The sequence below is a fragment of the Vanellus vanellus genome, assembly GCF_965231255.1.
Source record: "Vanellus vanellus genome assembly, chromosome: 4".
NCBI classification, from domain to species: domain Eukaryota; kingdom Metazoa; phylum Chordata; class Aves; order Charadriiformes; family Charadriidae; genus Vanellus; species Vanellus vanellus.
In genome coordinates, this window is record NC_138909.1 from 74,662,704 (window position 1) to 74,677,093 (window position 14,390).

Genomic DNA, 14,390 nt, shown 5'->3' on the forward strand with positions numbered 1-14,390 from the left:
CATCCAGAGATAAGAGCTGAAACTGAACTGCATTCGATGACTTGTACATCTAAGAGATTTGAACTTTGTTAGAATGGAAATCTGGCTTATCTTCACTTTCCCAGCGTGCAGGAACCTGCGTCCCGCAGGAAGTTATGTGAAACAACTGAGCGATGTAACAGCTCACCGCAGAAAAAAAAGTTTCGCTCCTCTCTTCCTGCAGGAGTAAGCTATGTGGCATGTAATTAAACTGGGCTGTCAGCAGCTAGCAGCACAGAATAGCCTACAAACATAATCCAAGAACTAAAAGATCAGGTGTTACCACATCCATGTTCATAAGTGTCTCTGAAAGTACTCAGGAATGTTTTACCAGCACATACCAGCTGCATGCTGGTAAACCAGCATACAGACGCAATCACTATCTAGACAAACATCTTAGCATTTACACTATTAAAATGTTTAAGACTGCAGTTCTTGCATCTGGGGATGGGGGGATCTGCTGAACCCATAATTGGTTCCTGAGATGAAATGAATGAGGTAAATATGTTATGTACCAAATTAGCAGGATCATTACCTGTAGCATATCCATGTTCCTCAGAAAATTCCCATCCAAATACTATAGCAATTTCAAGCTTTTTGCTTGAAAGATTTACAGTGTACAAGATACCGACAGCTTGCTAAACAGCCTTTTGAAAAAATCTATCTTGTCAACGAGAGGTTGTATACAAAACTTTCATTATGGTATATTGAGTGTAGATATTTGGAAGGATGGTTAATGGGAAGCAACCAGTAATTTTACTAGATTGAAAGAGAAGTAAAAATTCTTAACTTACATTGGTGATTAGTTGGGTTCTGTTGTGTGGGGTTTAATAGTGGACAGTAACAGGGAAGCTATCAAAAAAGCATGCTGGCCAAGCCCCCACTCTCCATTTACTTTGATTCTCATAATAAATGTCATACGTAGACCCAGCCGAGTCGGGACAAGGAGGATTCCCTGACTTAACAGGACTTCCACCTGCACAGAAGAGGCCTTTTAAAGACCTCTTCTAAAAATCAGTACAAAGCTGGATACACGCAGGTTTCAGTACACAGTATTACTGCCAGAAATATTTTCCAGGGAATTTTGCAAAAAGTTAACACAAATCACACTTGTTCCAACATTAACTTTGCAAATTTGTCCTGGTCAAGGACTCAAATGACGTTTAATAGATTTGTAACTCAAAGTACTCCTCCTCCCTCCCTCACCACCCCCAAGAAAGTCCTCTCCTTACCAATATCCTCTGACTTTATTTTGGCATGCTGTCAGTGGATTTTACAGTGACTTTGTTCCCTGGATTACAAATTGTAAAGATGATTTAGAACATCCACTTTTAAGCCTTGTTAATGTTGAAGCCAGAGTAACAGCATTAGCTTTAGCAGCTTCAAAGTTCCAAGCATAATGAGAATCCACTGCTAACATAGCTGTAAAATGTGTTACAAACAGATGAAAATCACTTAAAAATCATCTCAGGTGAAATTGGTACAATGTTCTTAGTGTGTGGAAGGCCTTGATTAGCCTGTCAGTAGGAATATACTGGTTTTCATTTAAATTCACAGTTCACCATTAAAAAGTAAAAGCCAATAAAAAGCCGTGTTCTAACTTCTGTTGCAAAGGAGTACAAATTTAAGCCTTAACAATCTTGCAGCTGCTTTTTAATTAAAAAAAAAAAAAAACAAAAACAAACAAACAAAAAAACCCAAACAAACAAAGAAACAAAACAAAACAAAACAAAACTAACAAGAAAGAAGCTTTTAAAGTTCTTGCTTATGTCAAGATAGTGAAATTGCAAGTCTATCTTTTATCTTTCATGATGTGCCTACTTGTGGGTCTGCTCCAGGAACCTTGCTTACAAATACACACCAGTTTTTCACGCAGAATAGTTTCAGTGTAACAACGAGCACCACTCAAACACAGGCCATTCAGTATGTACCTAAATATTTTGGTGGCTCGATCCAGCCTACAGAGTTTCAAGTTTTCAGTTACAAACATCCTCACCAAAGTAAATCTGTCCAGTGCCTTAGTATCTTTTTAACACTGTAATACAAACTATCAACTTATTTTAGGCCATTTATCAGAAACAGCAAAGTCCTTCACATTGCTGCAACCAGCTATATCAGAACATAGAGCACATAGAATTCATGCCCCATGGATTTTGTGGCATGTAACAAATACTCTGGATCTTTATGTATACAGATAAGATTTTAAAGATTAGAAATTATAACATGTTCACACCAGCTGCCTCTTCTTTGTGGATCAGTCTTCTCAAAAAATGCATTTGATACAACGCCATGCTTGAATATTCTGATTTTTAAAATCTAAAATTAATTAAGGGCCAAATTCTGTATTTGATTTATTGCACAGGACTAATTTGCATATAAAAGAACATGCCTATGCGTATCTAAAGCCAGTAGTCATTACCTAAACATCCTTACTAAGTTGAAGGTGAGGTCTAAGGACTGTATTTTCTAGTGGCCCGTCAAATTTCTGTGAGTCACTTAGGCCCGATTAGGACTGTCCATTAATATTTACCATACCTCTCTTTCATATTTACTTATTTTTTAAGGGAATACAGTTAAGAACCACTTCTTAGTTTTTAAGTTTAGAAGAACGGACTTAATGAAATTTACCAATACAGTTAATGCTAAATCTTAATTCTGTTTTTCAAGAGACATTGCAAAAAGAAGGAAGAAAAACAGCTGTTATCCTATTACTTCCTGATAGGGTTGCCACCTCTTCTACACTTCACAGTAGGAAAAATGGAAAGAGGTTAGAGAGAAACATTAAAGATGGTAATGGGAACACTAACATCTCAGCTATTCAACAGAATTTTTTAAGTGCTTGCAGAGGTATACCTAATTGAACAGACTATTACACTTTACAGATGCAATAATGTTTATGCCTCTAAGAAAGCATCCCTTAAAACTTTTGACAATTATTGAATTAGAAGATCAGAATCAGAGGTAGTGCATGTGTGCCTTTAGGTGTATGTCTCCCTGTAGAACTTGTCAATTACTTAGTTTCAATCACAATATTAGTATTACTGTCTACAGTTGTGCCCTCCACAGGGGATGTTTGATATTAAAAAGCTCATGGAAATCAAATATACTTGTCAAGTGACCATCAGAAAAAAAAAAAAAAGTGTATTGAAAAATGATGAACTAAGTTTGCAATTAAAGTTGAGATAGTAAGCTGCAAAGTGATGAAAATGTATCAATCATTTTATTTCCAACTAAGAAACTCCGGGTCCACCAGGTTAACTGTGTAAGCACTAATGAGGTAAGATTTCTTTTCTGGCCTCTTGACAGAAAAACGGCGCAACCTAAAATGAGACTATTGATTACATGTCTTTGTTCCTTGGATTCTGCAGCTCTATCACTCCCAATAAAAACATTTTTGATGGACACTGGCAAATATATGTAGTTTATGAATGATACACCTGCAACCCAAAGAAAATTATTAGTATATGAGAGTCATGTAGGGATGCAGCATTTTAACAGTAAAAGTATATGAAATTCATCTGTAATAAACAGAAAATGTCAATGTCAACAATTTTCTATTGTTGGTCCAAAACAATTTCAGAGCAACCTTTACATGTACGTGCCCTCCAAAATAGAAAGAACGTATAATTTTACCTATTCAGAGCATGTGTTCTTAGAGAAGCCCACCTCTCCCGACTCTCGGGAATGTGATTATTTAGCCCACTTTTTGCCAATGGAAAGTTAAGCATAGTATGTAGGTGTGTTTGTACTCCAGAAGCCTAGCATGTGCTACACACGAGCATGTGTGTGTTTGGCTGCGCGTGTGTTCCCACAAGGGGGATATACCTTTCTGGTACCGCTGAAGAAACAGATTAGTATGTATCAGTGCATAACATTATAACTTTGAAATACCAAACGGAAGCAGAACCCAAACTTCATTTTGCAGCTCTGGATGCACACAGTGAATCTAGTGTATTTTACATCGCCATAGACATGTCAGGTAGACAAGAAGTTTCATTCCATCGCGGTGATGGCGGCCGGCAGCAGGGGCGGATGCGACTCAAGCGAGATGCAGCCGAGGTCCAAAGCGGGTCCGAGAGCTGCTCCTCCGGCCGGGCCGGGCCGGGGCGGGGGGCGGCGGGGCGTTCCTTGCGTTTCGCCGCCGGCTTCGCTCCCCTCCCAGCCCGCTCCTTCCCCACTCAACCACCCCCGGGGCCGCCGCCGCGGCCCGGCCCGCCAGCGAGACGCCGGTTTCGGACGTTTCATCGCAATTCCCCATCCCGACCCCCCTCCACCCCTCACCCCCACCCTCAACCCCATCCCCATCCCTTACCTGTGCTGCAGCCCCACCAACCCCAGGGTGATGACATGGGGCACGTCCAGCTCGGTGGGCCACACGCCGGAGGCGATGCAGCCGAACACGCCGCACTCCTCCCGGATGCCCAACTCCTCCAGCTCCATGGCGCCGGCGGCACGTGGCGGCGGCTGCGGCGGGCGGCCCCGTTCCCGCTCCCGGCCCCTCTGTGGCGGCTCCCGCGCGCTCCTGCCGCCGCCGCGCGCAGCCGCCGGTAGCCTGCCGGTGGGGAGGGGGGGGGGGGGGGGGGCGGACTCCCTCATTTACATAACGGGGGGGGCGCCCCCCCCGTCCCCACGCCGTCCCCTCCCCGCTGGGAGGGGGTGTGTGTGTGTCTTTGCCCGTGGGACCGTGTTTGCATGGGGATGGCTGAAGGGCCGGGCCGGGGGGGAGTTGTTCGCCCCCGAGGGGGGCTCGGCGGGGCGGAGAGGGGGGCGTTGGGCGGCGATTGGCGGGGCGGTGCCGGTACTCCGCCTTGCCCGCCCCTTCCGCCGGCCCCTTCTTACCCCGGCAGCGGGGCCCGGCGGCGTGTGGTGAGGCTCTCTTCTCTGCCTTAGGTGCTTGCTCCCGCTCCTGCCGCAACCATGGCCCCCGCAGCATCAGGTAACCGCCATCCCTCATCTCCTCGCCGGCGGGGCAAGGCAAGGCAAGGCGCGCGGGGAGGGCGGCCCGCGCGACGCGGCCGTTGGGCGCTGAGGGGGGCCGGTAACGGTCGTTGGGGGGCTTAGCGCGCGCTTCGTAGTCACTGACTGGAGGGGGGGGGTGGGCAGTTTCCTGCCGGGTCTCGCTTTGCGCGCAACTGGGCGTAAAGTGTGCGAACTGAGGTGCAGAAGTGGAAAAAAACTTTCAGTGAGAAACTGACTTTTATTTATTTATTTCCCTAGACCTGAAACTTGGTAAAAAAGTTAACGAAGGTAAAACGAAGGAGGTGTATGAGCTGCCGGACATGCCGGGGTGTGTGCTCATGCAGTCGAAAGACCAAATAACGGCGGGGAACGCGGCCAGGAAGGACCGCATGGAGGGGAAGGCTGCCATTTCCAACACCACGACCAGCTGCGTCTTCCAGCTCCTCCAGGAGGCCGGTGAGTATTTCAAAGGTGTACTACAAGATCTCGCCTGTGTATTGCAGATCTTGTTGCAAAGCGGTGTTGCTTCTATACATTGGTTTATCGTGCCTTGAGGCTCCGATGTGTCTCTTCCATTAGTCTTTAGTTACGCTTTTCCTTCTGAAACAGGGCTACAGAGCTGGGTGTTATTACTAGAGCTGGGTGGGCGACTTGTTTGTTTGGAGCATGCGGCTGTCTGAAGTAATCTTCTAGGACGAGGGCTAACTGCTTCAAACTGGAGGAGGGTAGATTTAAAATAGATACGAGGAAGAAACTTTTCACTCTGAGGGTGGTGAGACACTAGCACAGGTTGCCCAGAGAAGCTGTGGCTGCCCCATCCCTGGAGGTGTTCAGGGCCAGGCTGGATGGGGCTTTGGGCAACCTGGGCTGGTGGGAGGTGTCCCTGCCCATGGCAGGGGGGTTGGAACTAGATGATCTTCCAGGTCCTTCCCAACCTAAACCATTCTGTGATTCTAATAGCAGATAACGCTGCAATTGCTTCTTCTGGCTGTTTGGACAGACCCATGATCCTCCACTCTGGTCCAGTCTTCCCTACCCTGCACCCCCTTCCCTGTAACACTGGACTGCATGCGTTTTGCCTTTGTTACTATATCTGCCTCCATAGAAGTCACTGCTAGCTAGTGGCTCTACTAGACTATGGCTAAGCTGTGTGACATTTGTGTTTGAAAGTTAAAAGATAAAATTAGATTGGCCTTTTATTGTTTTCTTTTCATCCCCTCTGTTTTGTGTGCCAAACCAATGTAAAGCTTTTGCACTCTTTGTACTTAAACACGAGGACTATATCACAAATGCATATTTGGTATGTGTTGGATCTATTGGAACTTAATGTTTACTTTAAAAGACTCAATATTTCTGATGGAGAAGCGAGCTTTCATGCTAACTTGGGCCACTCAAGTAAGTTTTGCACCACACTTACAAAAATGGAGCCAGTATCTTTTGCTTTGAGAAAGCATTTTGAAGTGTCTTTGAGAAGTTTGCAAGTTGCAAAGAGGAATTTGCAGTGGTGGGTTTCTAACTTGTCTGCAAACAGTACTATAATAAAGGCGCTGGCATACAGTACAAAGAAGCCTCTGAGGCCTTTCTGATTATATTTGCAGTAGATTAAAACTACCAGTTGTCATTTAGGAACAATTAATGAGATATTTTGCCTAATTCTTAAATGGTAATAGTTAAGATAACAATCTATTTAATATCCAACAGATATGAACTTTAAATGTGAGGAAGCCATGCTGTAGACCTCTCAGATCCTTAAATGGCTTGTACTCAGTAATTTCAGGTGCTGTAGAAAAATATGCAGAGTACGCTGCAGCTCCATTTTAAAGCAACAGAAGAACTTTCAGGGTTCTCCAGTTTGCTTATTTGACTGGCATGAACTGGAGATAATGTGAACACCTTATCATAGATGTAGTTTGTTTGCTTTGCGCAACTTTTCTTAGCCTACTCTTTGAAAGGTGATGATTTACAAAGTTCTGTTAAAGTTTCTCTCTTTTATAATAGAGCTAATGTCAGTCCTTCCAAAGCATGCATCTGCACAGATTGAAAAATGTAGTAGTAAACCATGTGGGGGCCTTAATGCCTGTATTTAGAAGTGACTTAATGGGAAGTTGATTGTTTAATCATTCTGCCATGGATGGCAATGCAACAAAATCTGAAGAGTCGATGTTAATACTATGTTTTAAGACTTCTTTCTTCAGGGCTCTGGGAGTGGAATGGGTACAGCTACTTCTTGGCTTGACTGGATGCAGCTCCATTGTCTTCTGTTTCTGGCAGATGCCAATTGGGCTTGGCAGTTGTCTTGCCCAGGGGGCAAGAGTGAAATTGAAAAAAGAGCCATTTTGCACTTACTGTGCCTATCTGCACTTGTTGGCTGTCCCTGTTTAATATGGGGCCAACTTAGAATTATGTCAGAAAGTTGATGTAAACTTAAACCATTCTATGATGCCATGATTCTATGACTTGCTGCAGCAGGTTTGTATGTGCACGCCCTTCTGAGTCTTACGGTCTTTTGCCTAACAAATCACTAAGACATAGTGCCCTAAATAAATGTTAGTTTGTAATGAAAGGGAGGACTAAGTCATAATCTTCCCTTTATTAAACAAAGTAGTAAAAAGTACCACACTCCTTAACTCCTTTGAAAGCCTCCAATTACTGTTCCATATATAATGGATCTTCCACCAGAGAGCATGGTTTGGTACTTGGTTGCTCCTAACTTTTGATTAAAACAAACCATGGTGAGGGATAGATTTTTTTTCCTTAAGGTCTACGAACAAAGTTATTTGAAAGAATAAGATTTATGACCAGAGCATAAGGTTCTGAGCTACAAGTGAGTGTTGTGTGATAAAATTGGCAAAACTAATGGCTTGTGGAAGATAACTGTGTTGATTGCCTTCTGCAAGGCCAGAGTGGGCTTAAAATACCCTGAAGAGATTCAGTGTGTCCTCTAAGTCCAGAGAAGAACAAGATTCAGTTGTACTTAAAATCAAAGATGTTTGACTCTTGTTTCAACTGTGGAGTGTTCCTAGTGATGTAACTAAGCTGCCATCTTTATATTTAGGAATCAAAACAGCTTTTGTCAGGAAACAGAGTGACACAGCATTCATAGCAGCTCACTGTGAAATGATCCCAATTGAATGGGTGTGCAGAAGAATTGCTACTGGCTCCTTCCTCAAAAGAAACCCTGGCGTCAAAGAAGGATATAAGTTTTACCCACCCAAAATTGAGATGTTTTACAAGGTAAGTTTCCTTTCCTGTGATGTTAATCAAACTTGCAGAGTTCTAGTTTTGCATCTCCTTTAAAATGCTGACAAATAAAAAAAAAGCAAGTAGTAGTAAGTAGCGGCTGACCAAACCTCTTAGTAATGGTAGTTTTTCCATCCTAATGTTTTCTTGCATTCTTGTCTAACAGGCGTTTTTTCTAAAGTGCATATAATGTAGTACTGGCTTACAGGGCTGTCAAGGAATAACAAGCCAAACCGTACATAAAATAGGGAAATGTTTTATTTATAACATATAGGGATGACTTTGGCATAAACCTAACTCATCACTTGAAACAGATGTGTTGATACATTTGAAGAAATTAAAATAAATGATACTTACATGGTGAGGGTAAGTAGCTAGCTAGCCACTTAGGATTCTGACCTTTGGGAATGCACACTGAAAGAAGTGTTGTGTGAACTATGACCTAAAGTGGTGTTTGTGGTGTACCTAGTCACTCTTGGGGCACTTTCCAACTTGAAGTGCTTTTAAAGATGTTCAGGTGTTACAGCAAGTGTTTTCAATGTTGCTGCCACTATTTTTTTTTTTTTTAGTGCTAATCATAAAATACTAGTTTGAAGCCTGTATTTTTCAAAAACCAAACAAAACCTAGTATGATCTTCTAACGGTTATTCTCCTCTTATAGCAAGCTTCAATTACATGGTGTATGTGTTTTGGATTTCTTAACAGGATGATGCTAATAACGATCCACAGTGGTCTGAGGAGCAGCTAATTGAAGCAAAATTCTGTTTTGGTGGACTTACTATTGGCCAGACTGAAGTGGATATTATGGCTCGTTCTACCCAAGCTATTTTTGAGATCCTGGAAAAATCATGGCAGCCCCAAAACTGCACTCTGGTAGACCTGAAGGTATAAGAATCTGATTTCTAATGATCCTGGTTCTGACAGGAAACTTACCGCTGTATGGTCCTTAAAAGAGGATTCTGATTGTCTTTTTAGATTGAATTTGGTGTTAATATTCTGACAAAAGAAATTGTTCTTGCTGATGTTATTGATAATGATTCATGGAGGCTGTGGCCATCAGGAGACAGAAGCCAGCAAAAGGACAAACAGGTACTGTTTTAATCTTTACCTTCTAAATCAGTTGGGAAGGAGAATGATAAAAGTAAAACCCCGTAGTCAGACCTCTGCTTTCAGAGTGGCTTTTTCTAGGTAGCCTTATCTTGTTACAGAGTAGCTCATAGGGTACCTAATATCCAATCCTGTTCTTATTAGATAGTTGATTATCTAGTTTATGGTAGAACAAAATCTCTGCTTGTATATCTTCAGTAGGAATGCCCAACAGCACTGTTGACTAGAGCTATCGTAATAAAACGGGAAGCTTCCAGGGGTAAAAATTATCTGTCTTGTGCAGATAATAAAATAGTTGGACAACAAGTTGGTAGAAATAATAGAAGCTTTGGTTACCAGGTCTGCCTCCAAGTTCCTCTGTTTATTCAGAGTGGTATCCTCTACTAGTAGAGGTTTGGTGACATGCAAGAGGCATCTGCATGGAGAATGCTTTTCTTCATTATTTATGTTGGTTAAGCTTGAATTCTCAATAATCGGGTGTCTCCAAGTGTTACTAACAGATTGTGTCCACATATGAGTGCTGAAAACTTAAGTTTGAAATAAAACTTAAACTTGTAGCAATTACACTTGTCAAATAGCTCTGAATTACCAGATAAGTAGTTCTGAAAGAACTGGTTTGGGAATGCTGCTGCTATAGAGCTTCTCTGACAGTCATTGAGACTAGTAAGAGACCCTGTGAGAGAAAGTGGCTGTAAGCCACAGGGGAAGATTTCAAAGTGTGATGTCTGTTCTCCTTCCTGTGGAATTGCTAGAAACTGCATGAATATTTCAGTTGGGGTATTCCTATCAATCATGGTAGCAAAATGAGTGCTTTGTGCACCCAAAACATGTTAATGTCAGTTTTGTTTGTGTTTTTTTCCCTTCTCTGTAGTCATACCGGGATCTGAAAGAAGTGACTCCTGAAGCACTGCAAATGGTTAAGAGAAACTTTGAATGGGTTGCAGAAAGAGTGGAGGTATGTTTTTATAAATGATATATCTAGACTTTGATAACTGCACATCTTCAATCCTGTTGACTGCTTTTCTTTCCCTTGCCCCCCCTTCACTTTTTTTCTAGTTGCTTCTGAAAACAAAGAGCCAAGGTAGAGTTGTGGTGTTGATGGGATCCCCTTCTGACCTCAGTCACTGTGAAAAAATAAAAAAGGCATGTGCAACCTTTGGAATTCCTTGTGAGTTAAGAGTGACCTCTGCTCACAAAGGGCCAGATGAAACCCTGAGGATCAAAGCAGAATATGAAGGTAAATGCCAAAGAACTACTGATTTGGATTGGAACAGTGTCGCATTCAAGAATGACGTGGCAACTTAAGGATTTATGTGGGGTTTTTCTATTTCCAGCAAGCTGTTACAATGCTGTTCTACAGCTGCTAATTGCATAATGACAGGTTATAGACTGCACTAGACAATTATGGAGTAATATATTGTCTTACTGCCCAGCTACAAATTCATTGCTCGGAGTCTAACCTCTGCTTTTATCCCTGTACCAGAACTACTTTTCCCAAGCCTTGACCATGTTAATGGTAGCATCTTGCTGGTGACACCGGCCCTTCTGAGCTGAGGAGGAGCGATAGTTTCTCTAGCTGGCTCTGAATATTCTTATGTGTTGTTTACAAGGCAGATGTTGCTCCCATCATGTTTTCCTGCCTGTTTCATGAAAATATTCTTCCTCCTTTTTTTAGATGACACGAGAAAAAAGACTTGATTTAAATTCTTATCTTTATCAAGAAAACTTGACATCTCTTCAAAAGTGTTTATCTCCTCTGCTAGGCTATAAGAACTGTTTATTTTTGTGGGAGTATACTTTCTACTCGATGAAACTATGGATGTGGTAACCGTAGTTAAGAAACACTTATTTTGAAGTGAACTGTGTCATATTTAAGGAGATGCCAGAGGTTTAATGGTTATGTTCTCTACAAAGCTAAGCAGCGCCGATTCCTCTGGTACTGAGACTTTCCCTCAGAGGCAGAGTAAGACATGGTAACTCTTGTGGTAAACAGTACCTGGGATTTGGAGCTGCAAGATGTAGAAGACATTTCTGTAAAGGGGGAGGTTAGACACACAATCGTAGTGCAATGTAATGGACAAAATACCAGAGTCCACAATTTTGTTTGCAGTTAAGTTTCCCACAAAAGCAAATGGTAGAGAAGGTGGATTGCTTATTTTTGAATGTCTTCCTTCCTCCCCCAGGAGATGGAATCCCAACAGTGTTTGTTGCCGTAGCTGGCAGAAGCAACGGTTTGGGGCCAGTAATGTCTGGTAACACTGCTTACCCAGTTGTCAACTGTCCTCCACTCTCGGCTGACTGGGGTACTCAGGATGTGTGGTCCTCTCTCAGACTACCCAGTGGTAAGATGATCTTCAGCTTATGCTCCTCTTCTGACTTAACTCTATTTTTGTTGTTCTATGTACATAACGTATGCAAACACACACATAGCAAAACACTGGAAAAGTAGCTGGATCAGTACTGAACAAAGTCTTTAGAAATGCCTTGCATACCATCTTTGACTTTTTGATGGCAAAAAAGCACAATAAACAGAGCAAAGATTACATAGGGATAATCTTTAGGAAAGATATAAACCTTGGCTTATCCTTGCTAAACATTACAGCTGGAAGTTGGAATTAGTATTAATGGGGATTTAAATAATTGAATTTTGTTCAGTTATAGAGCTGCATTTTTCTTATGATCAAAGATGAAAAAAAAAATCTTTCTCCACAATCTGTGTAGGTAAGAGCTTAACTCTAACTACTACTTCAGTGCCTTGCTACCTGTATGATTTTTAACTTCTGTTACTGATGTAAATGCATGCTTGGCAAGTAGGAGGCCCAACAGTCTGTCACTTCTGTATAAGGAGAGTCATTTGGTATGCTTGCTTTTGGTTGCCATGAAGCAGCTGTGTTAGCAGTAGTGGAATGTGTGACACTTCGGTAGCTTTAAACTGAGATCATGTGGTTCCGGGAGGCTGAAACAAATGTCTTAAATTGATCTTCAGAAGCAGTTTGGTAAGTGGTAAGTGGCATTCTCTTCTCTGCAGGTCTTGGCTGTCCTACTACTCTGTCGCCTGAAGGAGCTGCCCAGTTTGCTGCCCAGATATTTGGGTTAAACAATCATTTGGTGTGGGCCAAACTGCGATCAAACATGTTAAACACCTGGATCTCCTTGAAGCAGGCTGACAAAAAACTTCGGGAGTGCACCTTGTAAGTCATACTAACAAGTAACTTTTATTAGTTACGCAAAGATAATGGCGTGCATATTCTTCATATTAGGATTTACATTTGGGTGAGCTCAAAAGTCCTGCATCCTTTCTTATGGAAGAAAGCATTGTTAGAGCAGCAGATAAAGTCTGTTGTATCCTCATCCTTCCCTTGTGTATTTTTTTAATATAACAACTTAGTAAAAGAAGGGGAAGTAGTATTTTAGGTATCTTTCTGTTGCTCCAAAATGGTGCTGTTCTGCTTTTTAGTGTATACTGTTAACTACAGACTATGTCAAGAGAATGATTTGGTGCATCTAAATAGAATTCAACTAGTCTTATGTATTTCTGTAACAGTAATATTCTTCCATAGTAATAATGTATGTCTTGAACCTTATTAACTCAACTGGACTGCTAACTAAAGCTAGTGCCAATACTGTTCTGCTTGCAATGATGGTATGCTTTCTTCAGCAATAAAACGGCAAAATATGCTATATTAATAGGAAAAGGGCCTGGGAAAATGTTTTAAAAGCCTGAAATAAATACCTGCCTTATTTAAAAAATGTATATACATACATGTGTGGTTTTTTTTTTTAAATATGTGTGTGTATACATAACCCATTGCTATCTTCTGGAATGATGTGATGAAGTTGATGCCAATTCTCGTTTATAACAAGCTATAGATACGAATGGTTTGAGTGAACTGTAGCTAGGCTTGTTACCTTTTTTGCTGTAACTCTTGCCTAGTCCAATCTTTTCCCTTTTAAATGCTAGGCAGATCCCTACCATCGGTATTTCTAAAGGGCCTATGTGATGTTGTCAAACTGTCTTCATACACTTCAATAACTCTGGCTATTATATATCTGTATTTCCTCACTCTGTTTCTATGGAAATGTTACTGAACTGAAGGGGGGGAATAAAGACTAAAGCAACAAACTACTGGGGGGAAATCTAAGCATGACTGTCTTGTCTCTGCACACACCAATCTTCTGAGTAGATATGATTCTAACAAATATGCAATTACTCTATGTATCATTCATGCTTTTACAATTATAAATAAACTATGGAATTCAAAGCTTCTTTATGGAGATTTATTCAATAAAGTACACAAACTAGCCAACAGCATGGTATGTAACTTCACAACCTTAAGTTAGGTAATAATCTTGTAAAAAGCATATGCACTAAAACCTGCATGGCATGGTATGATGTGACAGTCTTCTGGAAGATACTCTTCTACTTGATAAGTCTCTCACTGTTACAGGACACTGTGGTGGTGCTTTGTTCCTAATGTACAGCTTTATGGTGGTGTGGTAAGTCAGGCTTACCCTGCAGTGTGAGTAACTGGATTAAATGCTACTGCTGCTGGCCTTCCCCTTCACAGGAGGGGACCACATCTTGTGTGTAGCTCTATTGAAGAGCTCTCGGCAGTGCTCTCTTCTGGAGTTAAATGCAGGGGCTTTTAAATTGGTCAAAGCTTATACTAAAGCAAAATAACTAACTCTCTTAGTCTTGAGAGCAGTTGGCTTTCTGATGAATTTCTAAATGAAATACCAATAATACTGAGGACTTGTGATGACAAAAGAGGTTGAAATTCCTTGGTGGCATACCATCTCTGTGACTTAAGTGAAGATCATCAAGACAGTGTGTTTTAGCAAGCTATTTACCAAGGTCATTCTCACCTGCATACTTAGGCTAGGACAGCTGAAAGCATGCTGTCAGCTAGGTCTTCTAACAAGATAGTGGTGTGCTCTTTGTTTGCTTGGGTGTGTGAATTGGATCATCTTATCTTTGTAATCAGACAAGAACCAGAGCCAGCACCTGTAGAGGTGAGTGCAGGGCTCCTTTCTACTTGTGGCAGCAGTCTGCTACCTTGGCTGCA

The 14,390-nt window shown here is 41.8% G+C and overlaps 2 protein-coding genes across 3 annotated transcripts in view; one reads left to right on the forward strand and one right to left on the reverse strand.

Annotated features, from left to right (window-relative positions):
* PPAT (phosphoribosyl pyrophosphate amidotransferase) overlaps positions 1-4,458 on the reverse strand; it is a gene marked incomplete at its 5' end in the record, with an annotated part of 53,866 nt that extends 49,408 nt beyond the window's left edge. For both annotated transcript variants that reach the window (XM_082482299.1, XM_082482298.1), the window contains one exon: positions 4,331-4,458. In XM_082482299.1, coding sequence (XP_082338425.1) covers positions 4,331-4,458 — 128 coding nt within the window. The remainder of the gene's footprint in view (positions 1-4,330) is intronic.
* Positions 4,459-4,863: 405 nt separating this feature from the next.
* On the forward strand, positions 4,864-13,585 carry LOC309671123 (multifunctional protein ADE2). Its single transcript, XM_082482300.1, has 9 exons — positions 4,864-4,954; positions 5,236-5,433; positions 8,033-8,211; positions 8,923-9,102; positions 9,193-9,306; positions 10,196-10,279; positions 10,381-10,561; positions 11,508-11,666; positions 12,353-13,585. Exons 1-9 carry the CDS (start codon positions 4,936-4,938, stop codon positions 12,517-12,519), a joined length of 1,281 nt encoding a protein of 426 aa, XP_082338426.1. The 5' UTR covers positions 4,864-4,935; the 3' UTR covers positions 12,520-13,585.
* Positions 13,586-14,390: the final 805 nt, after the last annotated feature.